This window comes from Hylobates moloch, unplaced genomic scaffold (genome assembly GCF_009828535.3).
Source record: "Hylobates moloch isolate HMO894 unplaced genomic scaffold, HMol_V3 SCAFFOLD_10, whole genome shotgun sequence".
Classification (NCBI taxonomy): domain Eukaryota; kingdom Metazoa; phylum Chordata; class Mammalia; order Primates; family Hylobatidae; genus Hylobates; species Hylobates moloch.
In genome coordinates this window covers 8,997,056-9,020,227 of record NW_026652285.1, presented here as the reverse complement: position 1 = coordinate 9,020,227, position 23,172 = coordinate 8,997,056, and the positions used below count along the sequence as shown (strand labels likewise).

Here is a 23,172-nt window from a genome sequence, read left to right as displayed (position 1 = left end):
ACCCGCCATCATGCCCAGCTAATTTTTGTATTTTTAGTAGAGATGGGGTTTCACCATGTTGGTCAGGCTGGTCTTGAACTCCTGGCCTCAAGTGATCCACCCGCCTCAGCCTCCCAAAGTGCTGGGATTACAGGTGTGAACCACCACGCCCGACTGTCAGATTGAGTTTCTAGATGGTTTCTTTACATGATCTGGAAAGGCTCCACTTTGAGGAGGTAACATTTAAACTGAGATGTAAGTGACAAGCATGAGACAGCTTTTCAAAAAAAGAGGGAAGAGCGTTTCAAGCAGAGAATAGCCAGTGCAAAGGCTCTGAAGGAAGCAGGCAATGGGTCCGGAAACAGGTCAGAGAAGCAGGCAAGGAACAGCGCGGTCAGGCTTTAAAAAGCAGGACAAGGGCCAGGCGTGGTGGCTCACGCCTGCAATCCCAGCACTTTGGGAGGCCGAGGCAGGCAGATCACGAGGTCAGGAGATCGAGACCATCCTGGCTAACATGGTGAAACCCCGTCTCTACTAAAAATAGAAAAAATTAGCCAGGTGTGGTGGTGGGCGCCAGTAGTCCCAGCTACTCGGGAGGCTGAAGCAGGAGAATGGCGTGAACCTGGGAGGTGGAGCTTGCAGTGAGCCGAGATCACACTACTGCACTCCAGCCTGGGCGACAGAGCGAGACTCTGTCTCAAAAATAAATAAATAAATAAAATAAAAAATAAAAAAGCAGGACAAGGAAACTGGGTTTTATTTAAGTGTGACAAGAAGACAATGAAAGAATTTAAGTGTAGGAGTGGCAAGATGGCTGCTTAAAGAGAATGGATTTTGGAAGGAAAAGAAGAAACTGGGAAACTGCTGCAGCCATTAGGAGGTTACCCTGCATTTATTCCAGGTGAGAAGTCGTGATGGGCTGGCCCTGGGTGGTAGGAGTGGAGATGGAGATAAGTGGACAGATACATGTTTTGGAAGTAGAGTCAACAGGACGGGGACGATTGGGAAAGGGGCAGTTACTGCTGGGTATGAAGGGTTCTGTTTAAGGTGCTTCAGATATCCATGAAGAAACAGCAGGCAAGAAACTAGAATCAGTTGGTTGGGGGCAGTGGCTCACGCCTGTAATCCCAGTACTTTGGGAAGCTGAGGTGGGCAGATCACCTAAGGTCAAGAGTTTGAGACTAGCCTGGCCAACATGGCAAAACTCCATCTCTACTAAAAATACAAAAAATTAGCTGGACGTGGTAGCGGGCATCTGTAATCCCAGCTACTTGGGAGGCTGAGACAGGAGAATTGCTTGAACCTGGGAGGTGGAGGTTACAGTGAGCCAAGATCGCGCCATTGCACTCTAGCCTGGGTGACAGAGCAAGATTATGTCTCAAAAAGAAAAAGAAAAAGAAAAAAATAAACTAGAAGCAGAGTGTGGATTTCTGGAATGAGGTCAGGGCTGGTGATAGCAATTTAGGAGTTGCAGCTGGATTGTATTTAAAGTCCAGGGGCTGCTAGTAGCAATGAGCTACACCTAATGCCAGAATCTCTGTTTCTAAATAACCATTCTCTAATCAAAGGAACCAGAGTTCCTTGGAGAAATGGTTGATGTTGGGACAAGGGCAAGTAAAGTACAGGATGAGGATGGGAAGTAAACAAGTTGCTTGGAACATCTTGTGATGCCTACAAGTAAGGAAGTGCTCAGAAATAATGGGGTACATGTTGACGAGTGCAGGGGCCAGCGTGAAGGAGCTCCCGATGGCCCAATCTGGGATAAGAACAGGATGAGCAAAACTGAACAACAAAATAAAAAACAATAGTAATGTGTTATGGAGGCCGGGCGCAGTGGCTCACACCTGTAATCCTAGCACTTTGGGAGGCCGAGGTGGGCGGATCACGAGGTCAGGAGATCAAGACCAGCCTGACCAACATGGTGAAACCTCATCTCTACTAAAAATATAAAAATTAGCTGGGCGTGGTGGCACACGCCTGTAGTCCCAGCTACTCAGGAGGCTGAGGCAGGAGAATCGCTTGAACCCGGGAGGCAGAGGTTGCAGTGAGCCGAGATCATGCCACTGCACTCCTGCCTGGGTGACAGAGTGAAACTCCATCTCGGAAAAAAAAAAAAAAAAAAAGAAAAGAGTAATGTGTTATGACCTATAGGAGAAAGTAAATATCCATCATATAAATAAATATCAAATAAATAAATAAGTCAATGGGGGACGGACACTCTTTTACTGTATAACTCCAATTAATAAATACAGGGGGAATAACTGAAGTAGAAAATTGGGAAATACTGCAGTAATAAATGTTCTGGGCAAGATCAGCAATTGTCAAAACCACAGCGACACCATTTCACACTCACTAGAATATTAAATAGTTACAAAAACCAAGACAGGTAAGTGTTGGTGAGGAGGTGGAGGAACTAGAACCCTCACATATTGCTGGTGAAAATGTGAAATGTGCAGCCACTTTGGAAAACAGTTTGGCTTTTCCTCAAAATATTAAACACAGAGTTACTCAATGACCCAGCCATTCCATTCCCAGGTATATACCCTAGGGAAATGAAAATATACATCCACACCAAAACTTGTACACAGAAAAACAAAACACAAAATGAAAATGAAAAAACCAACTTGTGCACAAATGTTCATAGCAGCATTATTCATAACAGTAAAAAATTAGAAATAATCCCAATGTGCATCAACTGAAGATAAAAATATGACATATCCATACAACAGAATATTATTCAGCAGTAAAAAGGAGTAAAGTACTGGTATATGCTACAAAACGGATGAATCTTGAAAACTTTATGCTAAGTGAAATAAGCCAGTCACAAAAGGCCACAGGCTGTACGATTCCATTTATAAGAAATACCCCAAAGGAGTGAGTCCTGTGATTACTTTTGTAACTTTGTTTTGAATGTTTCAAATTATTTCAACACAAAAAGTTTAAAAATCAGGGCCGGGGCGTGGTGGCTCACACCTGTAATCCCAGAACTTTGGGAGGCCAAGGTGGGCTGATTGCTTAAGCCCAGGAGTTGGACACCAGCCTGGGCAACATGGCAAAACCCTGTCTCTACAAAACAATATTGAAAGTTAGCCTGGCATGGTGGTGCACATCTGTAGTCCCAGCTACTAGGAGGAGGAGGTGGGAGAATGGCTTGAACTCAGGGGGCGGAGGTTGCAGTGAGCTGAGATTGAGCCACTGCATTCCAGCCTAGGCAACAGAGTGGAACGCTGTCAAAAAAAAAAAAGGTTAAAAAATCAAAATCAAGGTGCTGAATGAGATCACCTAGAGACAAAGTCTAGATAGGAAAGATAAGGAAACTCAGGACAGAACCTTGGGGTACTCGAGTATCCTAGAGGTTGAGCAGAGGTCGGGCAGCCCACAAGACTGAGAAAGGAGCCAGTGAAATAAGGAAACTCAACTGTTTGTGCTGCCTGCCGAGACAATAAGGGTGAGGGACATTTTATTGGCCCCTGCTATGGTCTGAATATATCCCCCCCACCCCAGTTTCTTATGTTGAAATCCTAACCTCCAAGGTGACAGTATTAGGTGAGGCCTTTTGGGAGGTGATTAGGCCATGAGGGTAAAGCCCTCATGAATGGGATTAGTTGCCCTTATAAAATAGGCCCAAGGGAACTTTTTGCCCCTTCTACCATGTAAGGACACAGTGAGAAGGTGACATCTGTGAACCAGGAATCGAGCCCTCACAAGACACTGCATCTGCTGGTACCTTAATCTTGGACCTCCCAGCCTCCAGAACTGTGAGAAATAAATTAGTGTTGTTTATAAGCTGCCCAGTTTATGGTATTTTGTTACATTGTTATGGCAGCCTGAATAGGCTAAGACAGCTCCAATACTCAAGAGAATCAAGACATTTCTCAGATACATTTAGGAAAAAAAAACTGGCTGCCATCCATGCCTCTCCCACTCCCCAGATGCAGTGGTGCAGCTCTGCTCAAGTGCAGGAGGAAGGGCAGAGGGCTGCCGTCCTGTGGGCCTTGATGTGGGATGCAGACCTCCTATTCTCCTGACAAGGGGAAGGGGAAATAACACCCCCCAGGAACAGATCTCAGTAAATGTGCACAATCCCAATCTTCATTGTTTAGGAGAGAAACAGAAAGTTCAAGTAACTTGCACATGGAATGTGGAAAAGTTGGGATTTAAACTCAGATCTTAGCTCTTAACTCAATCCTTTACTACTGCCCGACCCATAATCTAGTGAATTTCCACTACCACTAAGAGATCATTTAGCTTCCAGGGCTGCTAGTCAGTTCTTTCCACATGGACTCAGTGACTGAGTAAAGCTGCTTCTCAAGAAAGGGTTGTGTAAATCAAGAAAATGAAATTACAGGCCAGATGCGGTGGCTCACGCCTGTAATCCCAGCACTTTGGGAGGCCAGCGTGGGCAGATCGCGAGGTCAAGAGATCGAGACCATCCTGGCCAACATGGTGAAACCCCATCTCTACTAAAAATACAAAAATTACCCAGGTGTGGTGGCACGCACCTGTAGTCCCAGCTACTTGGGAGCCTGAGGCAGGAGAAAGGCTTGAATCCAGGAGGCAGAGGTTGCAGTGAGCCGAGATCGCGCCACTGCACTCCAGCCTGCCAATACAGCGAGACTCCATCTCAAAAAAAAAAAAATGAAATTACAAATAAACAGATTGATATACATACCCCTGGGTACTCTAAGAGTAGGCAAGTGCGTGACAGGCAGGTGCAAAGGTCCAGTACTTAGTTCAGTACTGGGCAGGATGGAGACAGGTTAGCTTCCCCACGTTCAGTTCCTTGGGGTCAGGGAAAAGGACATTTGCCGAGACCTGACTAGTATATCCCTCCCCTGCTTAACACTCTTTAACGGAATCTCTAGAGAGGGCAAGAGAGGATCTTTGGACAAAGCACAGGTGAGGGCAGAGGTGCCATACTGTGCACAGGGGGATGAAGTGGATAGATGAGCACTAAATGCCAGGACTCAGCTCCTGGATGCTGACAGCCAGGCCTTGGCCCTCCTTGAGACCTAAAGGATGAAGAGCTGGGAGGACAGGGTTCTAGAGAGAAAGCATCTGCAAAGGGCTCAAGAGAATGAGTAAGGTGCATTCTTAGAACTGAAGGAAGTTCTCTGTGGTTAGACTGTAGTAGGATAGGGAGAGTGGAGATTTGGCTGCAAAGAAGGTCTGGGTCTGGGTCTGCAGGGCCTTGAGATTTGAATTGGAATTTTCCTAGGGGAAAGGGGGAGACATAGAAGGGGTTGTTCTATTGTTTTATCAAAATTATTCAGATGTATAATTTATCTTAAAAATTTTAACCACTGCACTGCTAGCAAACTTATAGTTTTGTTGCCCCCAAAGATTGGGGGCAAACCTCTTTGACTTCTTCAATGTCTACTGCAGCAGTTCTCAAACCTTCACATGCATCTGAATTGTGGGGCAGGGTCGGGGGCGGGTAGTGGTGATGGTTGTTAACACAGATTTTGCTGGGTCCCATCCTCCAAGTTTCTGAGGCCTCAGGGTCTTGGAGGTCTGGGGTGGCGGTGGGGAAGGGCTGTTGAAAATCATATTTCTTACAAATTCCCAGGTGATGTGATCACACTTTGAGAATCTGGGGGAAAAGTAAGAGATGTAAGAGGGGTTGGGCGCAGTGGCTCACACCTGTAATCCCAGCACTTTTGGGAGGTCAAGGAGGGCGGATCATCCGAGGTTAGGAGTTTGAGACCAGCCTGGCCAACATGGTGAAACCCTGTCTCTACTAAAAATACAAAAATTAGACGGGTGTGGTGGGCGGGCACCTGTAATCCCAGCTACTCGGGAGGCTGAGGCAGGAGAATCGCTTGAACCCAGGAGGCAGAGGTTGCAGTGAGCTGAGATCGTGCCATTGCACTCCAGCCTGGGCGACAAGACTGAGACTCCATTTCAAAAAAAAAAAAAAAAAAAGAAAAGAAAAAAAAGATGTAAGAGGAAGTCAGTAAAAAGTGTGGTGAATGTGTGAAGACATATTCAGCCACTCATTCTCTAGATGGTATATAGAAGTGGCTGGATGCCACTGGAATTACAGAAATCCTGGAGGCAGATTACAGAAGCAGAGATGAAAAATGTTAGTGACAAAACTTTATTCTAGGAGTTCTCCCCCATTAAAGCCCCTGACACAAGTACTTTTCCATTTATAAAATGTGAATAAATTTTAAGAGTATTTTTTCAAAATTAACAACTTAAGAACAATTAAAAATCATAAAGAGTGCTTTTCAAAGAGTAGTTATATCCTTACTTCTCCTCAGTTATCTGTACCTGAAATAAACCTAACCACGTGTCCGCACTCCTCTCAATAGACACATCAATTACCTAGTGACAGCTAGCAGAAATGAAGGCAGAATGCCTCGGAGGAAATGAAAGGCTTCCAGAAAATTTGCTTTGCCAACTTTAACCCTTTTTAGTTATAGAGATGTCAAAACTGTTTAGTGGGGTTTTTCTTTCTTTCTCTTTTTCCCCTTAGGCCTGTTTTTTGTTGTTGTTGTTGTTTTTCACAGACTATATTGCAAATTTACCAAAGGTAGGAACAAAAGCCCAGTCGTTAGGTTGGCTCCTACAGTGGAAGGAGTACCAAACTGGGAATCAAGATACCTGGGTTCCAGTCCTAGCTCGAGGACAAACTAATACTGTGGCTTTGAGCAAGTCACTTCTTGCTGTCACCCAGGCTGGAGTTCAGCGATTTAGGCACACTGCAACCTCCGCCTCCTGGGTTCAAGCAATTCTCCTGCTTCAGCCTCCCGAGTAGCTGGGACTACAGGCACCTGCCACCATGCTTGGCTAATTTTTTGCATTTTTAGTAGAGACGGGGGTTCACTATGTTAGCCAGGATGGTCTCAATATCCTGACCTCGTGATCCTCTTGCCTCGGCCTCCCAAAGTGCTGGGATTACAGGCGTGAGCCTCTGCACCCAGCCGTCACTTCTCGCCTTTTTGCGCTCCCTGTACGCTACGAAAGTATGGAGTTGGACAGATGACCTTTATACTATGTAAGCTATTTAAGCTCTGAAATTTTGGCTTTAAAATTTAAAGAAATAAGAAGCATGATCACATGTTCATGCACACAGGGGGTAAGTTCCCCAGATAACTAGAGTTCAAACTGAACATTCTCGTGGGATTCCTTTACTTTCCACGTATGCCAATTATACAACTGGACAACTGAAAACAAGCATGGATAAAGTGCCAAAAGAACAGTTCCATGTGAGTCCTCAGAAGAAGTGGAATTGATGCTCCCTTTACCTTCTAAGCATCAAACTGCTCTTTGAGGTTAACCCCACATTGGCCGGCGCACCGTGCTCTTATAAACAATATGATCAGTAAAAGTGAAAAAAATCAAACAACTCCTACATTCACTCTTAGTTTTCATACAAACAAAACATGATTACAGTATTTTTAAGTTCTTCCTAGTATTGAACCTTTTCACATTCCAAAACAATCAGGTAATTTTTTTTAATCATTAGTAAATGCTGCTGTGCATTTACTACTATATTTTCATCCATTACAGGGGGCGTTTATGAAATCTGGCTCACTGTCAGTTTCTGTACAGCATGTGAATGGTTTCCACTTTTTTTTTTTTGAGATGGAGTCTTGCTCTGTCACCCAGGCTGGAGTGCAGTGGTGTGATCTCGGCTAACTGCAACCTCTGCCTCCTGGAGTCAAGTGATTCTCCTGCCTCAGGCTCCCGAGTAGCTGGGATTACAGGCATGCACCACCACATCTGGCTAATTTTTGTATTTTTACTAGAGAAGGGGTTTCATCATGTTGGACCGGCTAGTCTCAAACTCTTGACCTCAGGTGCCCGCCTCAGCCTCCAAAAGTGCTGGGATTACAGGCGTGAGCCACCGTGCCTGGCTAGTTTCCACAATTTTAGATGGTTAAGAAAATAAAAATAAGAATACTTTCTGGTACATAAAAATGATACAAAACTCACATTTCTGTGTCCATAAATAAAGTTTCATTAGAATGAAGTAATTCATTTGCTTATATATTGTCTATGACTGTTTTCATGCTACAACAGAGTTGAGTAGTTGTGAAAGTCTCAAATATTTACTATCTGGCCCTTTGCAGAAAAAGTTTGTGACTTATAACTTAAACTACAGTATATACATTCATGTCATCCTAATAAAACTCCTAAGGGTTGATTATAATACACTTATATGGGCCGGGCATGGTGGCTCCCACCTGTAATCAATCCCAGCACTTTGGGAGGCCGAGGTGGGCGGATCACCTGAGGTCAGGAGTTCGAGACCAGTCTGGCCAACATGGTGATACCACGTCTCTACTAAAAATACAAAAATTAGCTGGGCATGGTGGCAGGCGCCTGTAATCCCAGCTACTCGGGAGGCTGAGGCCTGGGAGGCGGAGGTTGCGGTGAGCTGAGATGGCGCCATTGCACTCCAGCCTGGGCAACAAAAGCAAAATTCCGTCTCAAAAAAATAAAAAACACTATATGTAAACTATAAATAGGAAAATGCTGAAAGAGAAACACAGTGTTCTTATGGAATTTGGAATTTTCAATGTATGAAAACGATACTGTCAATTCCTCCTTGTGTGTACATAGCTGACATTCAGCTTTCAAACCCAGAAGGACTAACAATCTCTCAATTTCGCCATTGGACCTCTGCAACTGTCTATGCTAAAGAAGATAAAATTGGCTGGGCATGGTAACAAAAATTAGCTAGGCATGGTGGCACATGCCTGTAATCCTAGCTACTCAGGAGGCTGAGGCGGGAGAATCACATGAAGCCAGGAGGCAGAGGGTTCAGTGAGCCGAATGGCACCACTGGGAGACTCTGTCTCAAATAAAATAAAATCTTGCCTTCTAGGAAGATACTTTCTGAACCCAAAATATCTGGGACAAATGGTCTGACAAGTCTGACTGCCATGGGAGCAAGAGGACATTTTATGAAACTGAGATGCACTAGAGAAACCTGAGATACACAGCTGTGATACTCACAGGTCAGACTTCCACAGAGCCGAGGGCCAAGCAGGTTAACAGACACTTGCTCTCACTGACGGCGACGTTTGATAAAAAGAGTTAAAAAGACACGAATTACTTGCAACCTTAGGGGTTTAAATAAGTGTGTTATTGGACTGTGAATCTGGGGATAAAGGCATTGGAAAGGTCAAGCTGCCTGCATGGGTCATTCTCATACTGTGAACATTAAATTTAGCATCTTGACGTGGTATTTCTCAAAAAGTATCTAGTCCCAAATCAGTTTCCTAAAAACACGTGGACTGTGAAAGTATGATTTAGGAATCTGGTATGTTGGTTAAAAAAAAAATAAAAAATAAGAAGTATTAAAGTATGAAGTCAAACATGTTAATGGAACTAGATTACATACTTATTTTTAGGATTTGCACATATACTTTAAAGGTATCTTTGTATTGACTTTTACTAGTGCAATTCAGACAAAAGGGGCATCAAAACTAACCTAACAGCCAATGATAGGCAAAAAAAAAAGCCAACCCCCGTTGCATTTTGCGGGCCTGTTTAGGAAAGATTTATGCTTTACCACAGAGGTCGGGCACTTACATCTGCTTCCCTCTCTTTATTCATTATTCAGCTGCCTTCATAGATTGGGAAAGTTCTCATTTCATTCAAGACTGGCTCATCAGTAAGTTCTTTTTTTCTTTTCTTTTTTTTTTTTTTTTTTTTGAGACAGGGTCTCACTCTGTTGCCCAAGCTGGAGTGCAGTGGTGCGATCTCAGCTCACTGCAACCTCCACTTCCTGAGTTCAAGCGATTCTCCTGCCTCAGCCTCCTGGGTAGCTGAGATTATAGGCGTGTGCCACCACGCCTGGCTTTTTTTTTTTTTTTTTTGTTTTTTTAGTAGAGATGGTGTTTCACCATTTTGTATTTTTAGTAGAGATGGTGTTTCACCATGTTGGTCAGGCTGGTCTCAAACTCCTGACCTCAAATGATCCGCCCGCCTTGGCCTCCTAAAGTGCTGGGATTACAGGCGTGAGCCACTGTGCCCGGCCTCATCAGTATATTTCTTCTTTGGTGACTTTCCCTGGCAGGTGATGTGCATATATGCACTGATACCTAAAGTCCTCCTACCACTTTCATAGGCCATTTCAGAATGGTCATGTGCTCCCCCAAATTCCTAACATTAGAGCCCACTCCTATCATAGCACTATCAGTGCCAACAATGCAAGAAATTGCTCATTTTTTGGTCAAATGTGAAAGAGAAAGACATGAATAGCAAGAAGCAACAGATCCCTGACATACTAAGGCTAAGTTACTACATTATGCTAGGACTACAAACCTTCAAAGCAATGCTTCTTCACACAACTGCCTTATTCATTAAGGCACTGCAGCAAACAGCCTCAGAATTGCCCATTTGAAAGACAATGCTGAGGAGCTAGTGGCCTTGCAGATTCCAGGCGATTTGAACTCTAGCTAGGATACAAGGCAATTCAAGCTCCAGCTAGGATGATCGAGGTTGTTTGCAACGACCGTATGGGGAAGAAGGTCCACGTTAAATGCAACACGGATGATAACATCGGAGACCTTAAGAAGCTGATTGCAGCCTAAACTGGCACCCGTTGGAACAAGATTGTCCTGAAGAAGTGGTACACAATTTTTAAGGACCATGTGTCTCTGGGAGACTATGAAATCCACAATGGGATGAACCTGGAGCTTTATCATTAAAAGATGAGAATCCTCATCTTCCTGCTGTCCCACTCTCCTCTCCCATCCTCACCCCACACACTGGGATAGATGCTTGTTTGTAAAAACTCACCTTAATAAAGACTTAGATGTTGAAAAAATAAAAATAAAAAATAAAAGACAATGCTTCGGGAAGCTGAGGCGGGCGGATCACCTGAGGTCAGGAGTTTGAGACCAGCCTGGCCAACATGGTGAAACCCCATCTCTACTAAAAATTAAAAAAAAAAAAAAAAAAAAAAATTAGCCGGGCATGGTGGTGGGCGCCTGTAGTCCCAGCTACTCGGGAGGCTGAGGTTGCAATGAGCCATGATTGTGCCACTGCACTCTAGCCTGGGCGACAGAGCAAGACTCTGTCTCAAAAGAAAAAAAAAAAAAGACAATCCAACTGGTGTAAAGTGAAAGATCTCCTTTCGACTCTCAAGTTCCTATTTTCTTCATTTCTCGTTAGTACTCTTAAAGCTTGCATCTCCTGAGCAAACTGTAAAAGCCAGAAAAAGCCTTTTCTTGTGTTCACATTATTTTCTCACATTCACTAGTCTCTAAAGTGGATGCAAAATGAAGAAAATAGGCCAGGCCTGGTGGCTCATACCTATAATCCCAGCACTTTGGGAAGCTGAGGCAGAAGGATCACTTGAGCTCTGGAGTTTGAGACCAGCCTGTGCAACAGAGTGAGACCTCATCGCTACCAAAAAAATTTTTTTAAAAATTAGCCAGGTGTGGTGGCACATGCCTGTAGTCCCAACTACTTGGAGGCTGAGGAGGGTGGATTGCTTGGGCGCACAAGGTCAAGGTTGCAGTGAGCTGTGATTACGCCCCTGCATTCCAGCCCTGGCAACAGAGCAAGACTCTGTCTCCAAAAGAAAGAAAAAACCCATATGTGCCTGTAGGTTAAAGACGAGAAAACAGTGAGCATTCCCTCTACTAATCCGCCCCACCTGGAGTGATTGACAAGTGAGGAAAGGGGCTAGCTTAGCAAGGGGGTGTGTCCAGAGCAAGTGCAAGATAGGGCAGCTGCCCCCTGCCTTCTTCTGAACCAAAGAAATGTAACGTCCCCAAATGAAAAGATGGAGAGAGAATATCTAAATATATAAACACACCACTTATTAACTCTTGGTAAGCTAGCTTCTTACCTCTGCTTCTCACAAACACAACAATCTATAAAGCATATTCATTTAAAGCAGTATTTCAGACAAACTAGAAAAGAACTTGGAAAAAATTAACTGTCATTGCAAACTACACAACGGACATAAATTTGGTAAGTGGGAAATTCTCAGAAAATAATAAAAAATGAGGAGTCAGGCCGGGTGTGGTGGCTCACACCTGTAATCCCAGCACTGTGGGAGGCTGAGATGGAAGGATCACTTGAGCCCAGGAATTCAAGGATGCAGTGAGCTATGATCATGCCACTGCACTTCAGCCTGAGCAACAGAGTAAGACCTTGTCTTATCAAAAAATAAAAAATAAAAAATGAAGTGTCATGTTATTTTGCAAGCTAGTAAGTTATACTGTTACCAGTTGCTCAAGAAGTGTGATCTTGTAAGAAAATGTCCCTCAGAATGGCAAAGAGGAAAAATCATGTTAAAGGAGAAAATAAACATGCAAACAATAGCAGAAACCACATTAATTAGCTATGTGTAGGAGAAAACAATTGGCCTTTTACCAGAATACATTTCTCTACAACTTTTAAATAAATTTCCTCTTATATATATAAATCATACTTGACCTTTTTCCTAAGGAGTTGTTTTTTTTTTTTTTTTTTTTTTTTGAGGTGTAGTTTCGCTCTTGTTGCCCAGGCTGCAGTGCAATGGCGTGATCTTGGCTCACTGCAATCTCCGCCTCCTCCCAGGTTCAAACGATTCTCCTGCCTCAGCCTCCCAAGTAGCTGGGATTACAGGCATGTGCCACCATGCCCAGCTAATTTTTTGTATTTAGTAGAGACAGGGTTTCACCACGTTGGTCAGGCTGGTCTCAAACTCCTGACCTCAGGTGATCCACCCACCTCGGCCTCCCAAAGTGCTGGGATTACACGACTGAGCCACCACTCCCGGATGAGTATTCCTTTGACACAAAATAATTTTCAATATGAGAGATAGAAACCAGAGGACTTCACTCACATCTGTACAGAAATTTTTACTTTAGATGACAAAAGAACTCAAGATCACAGTACACAGCAGTTATTTATTTAAATACTTGAAAAGGCTGATGATGGAAAAAATAGGTTTATCATGAGAGTTTATATTCATTAGATTTTATCATTTAAAAAATTACTGCCTCTAGGTTATCCTAGCCTGATATAGAACACTTGGTGACACATGCAGTTACTGTAATATACTATAACAGACACAGCCATTATAGAATGATTTACACTTGGGATGAAATTCAACAGTAGTAAGGGTGACTCTTTATTTAAACTAAAAACATTGGTAATATACAAATTGTTTTTTTTTTTCATTTCATTGAAAGGGCTATAAAATTCAACATACTGACAAAGAAGCAACATAATCACATAGATAACATCTCTGCTAATTGCTTTTACCTCACTTCACCCTTAAAGGTGAGCTGCACACTCAGCTACACAATTTTCTAGACTGTGCAATGGCTTCAAGGCTGGCCTACCACAACTGACTGAAAAAATGTCATGTTGGTAAGCTGACACTGACTTGTATGTTTTTAAAAACGGAGAGAGAATGGCAAATTGTGCCTTATGTCCTTATAGAACCCAAAGGGTCATTCTGAGTAAATGTGAAATAAATAAAGTGATCCATGAGTAAATACAATCTCTGGGCTAACTTAAACCTAGGAGAGTGAGCCAAGTGAGCACTAACAATACCATTTAGAAATGTCTAGAAACATCATTTCTAGAACTCAGCTTGGGAGACCATATCTTGCCTGAATATGTACATATATTTACAAAATATTCCCTTTTGGCCTCTGGAATTTAGCCATTTTAGTTTGGCTGTTAGCTGTTTTCTTTCCATATGCTAGCCAATACTGTAGTTATAACTATCATTAAAATACTCTTATGCATGAATTACAAATATTAATAAAGTAACTCTGCATGTATAAATATCTCAATATTTCTAGCAGAACTTAAAGCATTCAGAATGTACGTAAAAGTATTTGTTTTTGGTAGGGACAGTATTTCTTTTTATATCATCGCTGTTTCAATAATGCTTTGTACATAGCAAAGCCCAAAACTGCAAAAACAGTAGCACCAAAACTTGCTCGAAGCCAAAACGTGGAGCTCTTGAGGTCAGCTTGTGTCACGTGCCTGCAGTCAGAAAATGTAATTATTATTTAAAACATGATTAGTAGGAAAACCCTATATCAGTTATTTAGCAGTCTACTTTTAGGGAAGTATTAGCACACTTGTCAAGCTAATTGCATACAGTAATGCTTATCAAAAACATTGATCAATATAGCCATGTATATAATTACTTAATCATTACTTTAAGAAAATGACATAATGTAGACACTAATAAAGATAATTAGCTACTTTGTGGGAGCAGACATCTAAATTTGTAAACTTTTTTTCACACAGGAAATAAAGAAGTTAGACGAATCAATCTAGCATTTTATAATACCATCACGGTCCTTCAAAATGAAAATTAAGGTGGTGTTCCCACAATTTTGAGGATCATATTCATGGTTAAATAATGTGCAATCTCCTATCCCCAGGAACTGAAAGCTATTTTGTAAGCAGTTAAGTGACAAGTGACAATACTTTTCTAAGAGAAATGATTAAAGTCAACTTTGGAAACACTGAGCCTCATAAAAATTTACAAAAAAACCCCCAAAAAACCCGAAGGGGGAGGGGAAGATTTATCAGTTTGCATTAATTTGGTTACTGCTAATTAAAGAGAAAAAAAACCAATCCCTGGTGTTAGTCAGACAGGCAGTGATAATGATACCAACTAACAGACATAATGTTAATGTGATGGATTGAAAGGCAATGACATAAAAGAAGCCATAGTATGCATGACAAGAACAGGGACAGCCTGTACCACAAACTGAGTTGTGAGCATGCTCAGTAAGTACCCTCAAGAGTCTCAAGTATGACAGCTTATCATGAAGAGGATAAAGCTCTAAAGAAAAGGTCGGAACATTTTATTTAAATGTCACTGAAGTCTTAGTTACTAAGTGAACACAATTGAGATGATGTAGAAAACTTAAAAAATTGGCCGGGTGCAGTGGCTCACGCCTGTAATCCCAGCACTTTGGGAGGCTGAGGCGGGTGGATCACCTGAGGTCAGGAGTTCGAGACTGGCCTGGCCAACATGGTGAAACCCCGTCTCTACTAAAAATACAAAAAGTGGCCGGGCATGGTGGTGGGTGTCTGTAATCCCAGCTACTCGGGAGGCTGAGGCAGGAGAATTGCTTGAACCTAGTAGATGGAGGTTGCAGTGAGCCGACATGGTGCCACTGCACTCCAGCCTGGGTGACAGAGTGAGACTCCATCGCAAAGAAAAGAAAAGAAAAGAAAACTTACAAAATTAAGAGCTTAGAGAGACTGTCTAGTTTAGGTTATTTTATAACTAAGTTAAACAGATTTGAAGCAAAAGTCAGATATCATTAAAAGACCAAGGCACTGACATATGCAAAAGAGTTAAGAGCCAAGAATTCAAACTGCACAAAACTACTTTGCCTCAGTAATAGTCAAAGTGAACACATTAGTTATCACAAAATAGAGTCTGTACATCCCTAGAAACAAAAGTCTACAACACAAGCCAGAGTGCTCCATGCTTAGCACCACAACAAAGCAAGACACAACACTCCAATTCTCACCCTCACCAGTTTCTATTTAAAGAAAAAATCACTCCTCACATAATTATTTCTTACAAAGCAAAGTGATATCACAGGTTCATTCCAGCTTGCAAGTTAGTTTTTCCAACAGGCAGTGTTTTATTAAAAAAAAAGTCACAGAAGAAAATGCTTAGGTTTTTCAAGCTGGAAAAATTCCAATGAGGCCAACCCATTGGAAATGTTACCTGGCTTCAAGAAAAAGTGGACCATGAGATGACTCCATGAAGATGGAATCTTCTACAGAGCTGACAGCATGCAACTGGTGAGTAATACTGCCTTCGTCGTCTGCTAACAGCATGGCACCCCACTCAGCTACCCGGGCTCTTAACCTTTTATGCACATGCACACAGTTTGCAGTTCACAGCAGAGCTCACAAAAAAAGGGACTCAAAATAACATCTCTCAATTATGCATCCCACACATAAATTGAGTTGCCACCCTATATGATGGATCTCATGTTTTCTATATTTAAAATAAATGTATTCTATAGCAAATTGCCAAACTTAAAAAAAAAAATCTATCTGTATGTACTCTGTTAACAAACACACACCCACCCACCCCAGACAAGGAAACCTAAAGCTGTTATATACATTCTCTAAACATCCCTATGAGGCCGGTCTTGGTGCATCTGAAATACCAAGTCCTTTAAACCAATACCATAAGCAGTACCTGACAACATGTAGTAACCATAAGTATTCATCAGAAATGAGGTTAACAACTATTAGTCATGAAGTTTACAGATGATTATAACTTTGGGTTATCAAAAACTACAAATATATATCTGTGAAAAAATTGAGTCCAACATCCCAAACTCACAGACCACCGTGGACCTATGATGAGAGTAACAAAAGTTTACAACTCCAAGTCAATGCAGACGTATAGAATTTAAAGTCAGAGCATAGGTAAAGGTGCATTAGAGGTTTCTCTTCATCTTTGGCCTCCCTGTGATTATCATGCATCTGCACTGATGGAGATTTTTTATTTTATTTTAAAATTTTTACATTTATTTTTTAACTTAGGAAAAAAGAATTAGGATTTAAGCTAGCTATAATCACATTAAAATCAAAATGATTTCTCAGAGTCTTCAAATATGGATATCTGTTCCACAGAGCTCCCTTGTGGTTTCTTGTTTGTTTACAGAGATGAAGTCTCACTATGTTGTCCAGGCTGATCTTGAACTCCTGAGCTCAAGCAATCCTTCCACCTTGGCCTCTCTAACTGCTGGAACTACAGGCTGGTCTCCCTTGTGTTTTAAGACACATGAAATAACATATTCTGACTGACCCTATTGCTTAGTTTTCTTTTGCATTTCAAGATTAATATAGATACATGTTCAAGATACAGCTAGTTGAAAACTTAAGGTAACTACTAACTTATAAAATATATTTCGATGGCTCCATCAATGTTACAGTAGCTGTTTAAGACACTTTCAGACATGGAAAGTTACTTACAGAACTATTTTACACCTGTACCACCTGCATTTAAAGGCTGCACTACCAGGCTCTATTTATAAAAGAGAGAAAGCATTTAAAATGGAGGGCACGCTTATCATTGCTTAACTTGAATAGAGAATAATGTGGTCTCACATGTATTCCAAAAGTATCAAAAACTAATTCATGTTTGCCCTTTCAGTTCTCAAACAGAGGCAAGTACAGTTTCATAAAGCTTCTGGCTCATTTCTTTCTCTCTCTTTTTTTTTTTTTTTTTTTGAGACAGACGAAATCTCACTCTGTCGCTAGGCTGGAGTGCAGTGGCGCGATCTCAGCTCACTGTAACCTCCGCCTCCAGGGTTCAAGTGATTCTCCTGCCTCAGCCTTCCGAGTAGCTGGGACTACAGGTGCGTGCCACCACACCCAGCTAATTTTTGTATTTTTAGTAGAGACAGGGATTTACCATGTTGGCCACGATAGTCTCGATCTCCTGATCTCAGGTGATCCACCCACCTCGGCTTCCGAAAGTGCTGAGATTACAGGCGTGAGCCACCACGCCTGGCCGCTTCTGGCTCATTTCTAAACTTAAGCAGAAATAATTCTTCCACAATTCAAAAGCATAATTCTTTCAAAATGACTTATAGAAAATATCATATTAGAATAACTTATAGTATCTTACTGCATAGTTTTTCTCTCTAAAGTTTATTTTCAAATATAAAAAAGTTAATATACACTCATTAGAAAATAAGGCAAAGTAAGAAAAAAAATCATTTATGTTACCCAAGGCAACAAATTAAAAGGTCAGGTATTTCCTCTTAGACTTTTTTTTTTTTTTCTTTTTGAGACAGAGTCTCACAGTCTCAGCTCACTGCAACCTCCGCCTCCCAGCTTCTAGTCATTCTTGTGCCTCAGGCTCCTGAGTAGCTGGGATTACAGGCGTGCACCACCATGCCCAGCTAATTTTTGGTATTTTTAGTAAAGATGGGGTTTCACCATGTTGACCAGGCTGGTCTCAAACTCCTGACCTCAAGTGATCCGTCTGCCTCAGCCTCCCAAAGTGCTGGGATTACAGGAGTGAGCCACTGTGCCCAGCCCCTTTTAGACTTTTTCTATGTATTTTTTACACAGCTGCAAACACAATGTGTGTATAATTCTATATATTTTTCACACGTGTTATAAGGTATGGCCTTCTTCATCAATTATGGAAACATTCTAAATAGCTGGATTATATTCTATTCTCCTATTGCTGGCTATCTCCTTTTATTATTTTACTTTTCAGAGACAGCGTCTTGCTCTGTCCCCCAGGCTGGATAGTGCAGTGGTGCGATCCTAGCTCACTGTAGCCTCGAACTCCTGAGCTCAAGTGATCTTCCTGCTTTAGCCACATAAGTAGCTGGGACTACAGGTGTGTGCCATCATGCCTGGATAATTTTCTTTTTTCTTGTAGAGATGGGGGTCTTGCTATGTTGCACAGGCTAGTCTTGAACTCCTGGCCTCAGCCTCCCAAAGTGCTGGGATTACAGGCATAAGCCACCATGCCCAACCTGGCTATCTCCATTTATTTCTGGCCACAAAAAAAAAGACTATCTTTCTACATAAAATTTTTCTTTATATTTAGGATGTTTTCATTAAGATAGACTTTCCAGCATTAAATGTTACAAGGTCAAAAATGTGTATGTGTGTCTATGTATAAAGGTTTTTTTCTAACCTAGTGATATATCAAACTCACCAAACTTTCCTACTGTATGTGGAATAAGATCATTTAGTGAAGCAGTATCTCTTTTTAGAACATTAGAAATAATGACTAAATGTTGAATATAACCCTAAGTAATCATTCGCAGTTTGTTAGAGCTTTCAACTTCTTAGGTGAAAATTCCTGTGTCTGGGATGTTGGCTTTCTGGCTTAGAAGTGCTGAAGGCCCATGAATGTATCAGATGTCAAGTTCTCCTTGACACAGGTGTAGGAGCCAACCAACACATCTGGACTTGGGTTTTATTAAGGCCACTACTTAATAATGCAGAGAGAAGAAAATGTTACAAAATTCAGATAATAAAGAGTTAAACAAATAACTGTGTGAACTGTGAACAGTCATACAAGGCATATGCAGACTGGCCAAAATTCCTATGTACCTTTGCACTGAATATCTTTAGTGCAAGGGCATACAAAATACTTTTAATTAATTCTGCAACTTAAGGTAAATATAAAAACATGAACTGGTTAGGCACAGAGGCTCACACTGTAATCCCAGATCTTTGGGGGGCTGAAGTTGGAGGACTGCTTGAGGCCAGGAGTTCAAGACCAGCCTGGGCAACATAGAGGAAGGGTAAGAATTCAGAAATTGTTACCCAGATATCAATTAACCTTGTCTTAGACTGTAAGCTATTATGCAGAGGAAAAGAAAAGTTCAGTAGAAAATACTGAAAAGAAGCAAAACAGAGAGATTTTACTCAGAGGAGCTCCACTCAGAGAGTCATTTTTATCAGTCTTTCCACACAATTTCTCAGAAATGTATTTGAATTTCCTATTTTTCACTCCTCTCATCTCCCCATCTTATTCTTTCCAAAATACAACTAAGAGATGTACAAATGCACTAATGTGAATGGTCTTCTAATTTTACAACTCTACCCATATATACATCTCAGGTATAGATTTTTAAGATAATACTCTAAAACAACCAATATAACTGTAATACAAGTGTATCTAAAGTTACCAGGGCACAGAGATACCATATTTAGCTTTTTCTCATTTGTAATTACGTATCTCAAGTTGAAAACTGTACTGAGGTCACCAAACTACAGTAAATTTTTCTGTCTTTATTTATTTATTTATTTAGAGACAGGGTCTCGCTCTGTCACCCAGGCTGGAATGCAATGGCATGAACACAGCTCACTGCAGCCTCAACCTCCTGGGCTCAGGTGATCCTCCTGCCTCAGCCTCCCATGTAGCTGAGACCCCAAGTGCATGCTACCATACCTGGCTAATTTATGATTTTTTGTAGAGATCGGGGTCTTAATACAACTTTGTTGCCCAGGCTGGTCTGGAACTCCTGGGCTCACATAATCCTACTGCCTCGATCTCCAAAAGTGCTGAAATTATGGGTGTGAAACACTGTGCCCAGCTCTGTTTTGTTTTTTTTTTTTTCCAGACAGGATCTCATTGTGTCACCCAGACTAGAGTACACTGGCACAAACACAGCTCACTACAGCTTTGACCTCCTGGGCTCAAGCAAACCTCTCACCTCAATCTCCTATGTAGCTGGGACCACAGGTGTGAGCCATCACACCCAGCTTTTTTTAAAAAATGTTTTCATTTTTTTTTATTTTTTGTAGAAACAGGCTCTCACTTTGTGACCCAGGCTGGTCCTGAACTCCTGAGCTCAAGTGATCCTCCTGTCTTGGCCTCCCAAAGTGCTGGGATTAGAAGCATGAGCCACTGCACTTGGCCCTTTTCTATTTTCAAATACTCCACTTAAAAAAAAAGTCTTCTGAGGAGGGGCATGGTGGCCCATGCCTGTAATCCCAGCACTTTGGGAGGCAGAAGAAGCCAGATCACATGAGGTTAGGAGTTAGAGATCAGCCTCGCCAACATGGTGAAACCCGTCTCTACAAAAAATTAGCCAGGTGTGGTGGTGCATACCTGTAATCCCAGCTACTTGGGGGGCTGAGGCAGGAGAATCGCTTGAACCTGGGAGGTGGGGGTTGCGATGAGCTGAGATAGGGCCACTGCACTGCAGCCTGGGCAACAGAGTGAGACTCTATCTCAAAATAAATAAATAAATAAATAAAATAAAATAAAATATTAAAAATTAAAAAAAAGTCTTCTGGACTCTCTGCTTCTATTTCTCCAAATGTTTCAATCTGGTGAAGTATTTTTTCTTTTTTTTCCTTTTTTTTTTTTTTTGCTCTGTCACCAGGCTGGAGTGCAGTGGTGCGATCTTGGCTCACTGCAACCTCTGCCTCCTGGGTTCAAGCAATTCTCCTGCTTCAGCCTCCCGAGTAGCTGGGACTACAGGTGCGCACCACCACGCCCACCTAATTTTTGTATTTTTACTAGAGACGGGGTTTCACCATGTTGGCCAGGATGGTCTCAATCTCTTGACCTTGTGATCCACCCTCCTCGGCCTCCCAAAGTGCTGGGATTACAGGCGTGAGCCACGGCACCTGGCCATATTTTCTGTACCTACTTTTAAAAATAATGCCACTACTGCTAATAACAATTTTAATAAGGACAATTCTCCTAACTGAGCCAATAGGCATAAAATATTTTAATAGGATATTTATTAGGATAAATATTTAATAGGATAAAATAGGTTAAGGAATCAATATACAGTGTCTAGCAGCTTCAACACAAACCATAAGCAAGCTGTTAACTGAGCACGCCTAAATAGTAACATACTTTGGGAAAGGACACAGGTGTGCACTAATGTCAAGAAATGCTTCACCAAGCATTAGAAGAATCTGAATTCACAGATGACCATGAATACGAAGGAAACGCTCCAATATCTATATGTTAACTAGTTAATACTTAAAGATCAGATAAGGCAAACTTCACCTTGTCATGTCCTTTAATATATTAACCAAATGACAAAAAATTTAAAAATTATAAGCAGCAGCAGCTTACTTAATGAAAATCTATAACATAAACTCTTGTATAACTTTAAATATATGACTATGTATACAAATTCACAAACAGTCTTATAAGGACCTTCATACAAGGAAATAAATAAGTTTCATAAGAAACTAAAGCAGGACTTCTTGGATAAAATATTTTACTATAACGTAATATCCCAAGGACTCTTAGATTTCCAACATTTAACAACATTAGGATTTTTAGACACCTATCCTCTTCGTAAGGCAATCCTATGAAAAAGCAGTTCATTTTTGTCTGACAAAAATAAAATCTTTTCTTCAACAAAGGGCTCCTATATCAAGTAACGAATTCAAACTACATAAAGAAGTTGCATGATTATTAAAGCAATATGGGTAAATGAAGTAAGTCATTAATGAGTGGCTTAAAAGTCACACATATATTTAATCTAAAAATACATTATAAATAGGGTAAAAAATGCAATAGGTATGATGTCTATCCATCATACTTTTGGGTCTCTGTAAATATTCAGTGTGAACTATGCACTTGGTTGTCAAAATAAAATGCTGCTACTGAACTTAAGAAGTAACATGAACCAACAACTTATATGGCTAATGCAAATAATAAAATAGAATGAAAGAAATCCTAAAACCAAAATATGCACAAAGGAAATCACGCCCAAATAATAAACTGTAAAATAAGCAATATTTGATTAAATAACAGGTTAGAAGTGGTGAGATTATACACAAAAACCTAGCTGGGAAGGAAATTGAGAGTATTAAAAAATGACTAAGTGACACAAACAAACAAATGAAAACAAATACCTAAAAAAAAAGGACAAATTAAAGTTCACGACACACTACAATCTAGTAACATTCTCATGCAAAGCAGGAGTGTTCTCAAGTCAGAGTAATAAATACTTAATAAAAATCCTGGGTAGTTCAAACCAACAATCAAGCTCATCTATATATAATCACTTTCAAATTTAAAAGATATTTAAAATTTAAAATATATTCAAAAGGTCTTTTTCTCCAGTAACATAATTTATACCACTTGAAATGAAAGCAGTCCCAAAGATTAAAATCATCTGACCACATGTTAATCATCCTCCACATGTATTTAAATTCAAATAATTCCAGTTATTCATAAATTAGTCTAAAGTAAAACATAAACCTATCCAGATCTGAGTGAGATCATAATTACCAAGAGAAAGATTACATGTGAGATAGATGTGTGTTTAACACTACTCTCACATATCAAAGTTAATATACATTCAATTAAATTGGAAATAAACATTTTTAATTCATTCTTTCTATATTTAAAATATATAGTGTCTAGTAAATAAGTTCAAGAAAAAAGACAATTTTTTTCTCATAAAAGGAAAAACACTTGCAGAAATTAACCTCTTGAAACTGCCTAAATTCATTATCAGGTTATATAGCACTTTCCTTTTTAGCATGAAGGACTAACATCACTGAAAATATAACCAAAGTTAAAAAACGTTTTTCTTAGAGAAATAATATTTAGAAATATGCTTAAAGGCAGGTTCCATATATTCTTCATTTTCAAACTTTGCCCCAGTTCACAGCAGGTTCCTATTCAAAGCAGGTACTTAAGTACTCTGAATGAATAAATCACATCAAGGTGGGGTTAGGGGAGAGTGGGGTAATAAGAGAATGTGGTCT

At 40.8% G+C, this 23,172-nt stretch overlaps 1 protein-coding gene and 1 pseudogene across 9 annotated transcripts in view; one reads left to right on the top strand and one right to left on the bottom strand.

The window, feature by feature from the left end:
- Nucleotides 1-23,172, bottom strand: part of RHOT1 (ras homolog family member T1) — a 112,067-nt gene that overhangs the window by 14,319 nt on the left and 74,576 nt on the right. For 5 of the 9 annotated variants that reach the window (XM_032162927.2, XM_032162925.2, XM_032162929.2 and 2 more), the window contains one exon: nucleotides 12,826-13,938. The exons of 3 other annotated variants lie outside the window; for them this stretch is intronic. In XM_032162927.2, the coding sequence (XP_032018818.1) occupies nucleotides 13,821-13,938 (118 nt within the window). In that variant the 3' untranslated portion in view covers nucleotides 12,826-13,820. Of the gene's footprint in view, nucleotides 1-12,825; nucleotides 13,939-23,172 lie in introns of those variants that run through there. One more of the 9 variants, XR_004249689.2, reaches the window with a different exon arrangement.
- On the top strand, nucleotides 10,142-10,862 carry LOC116474464 (ubiquitin-like protein 5; annotated as a pseudogene).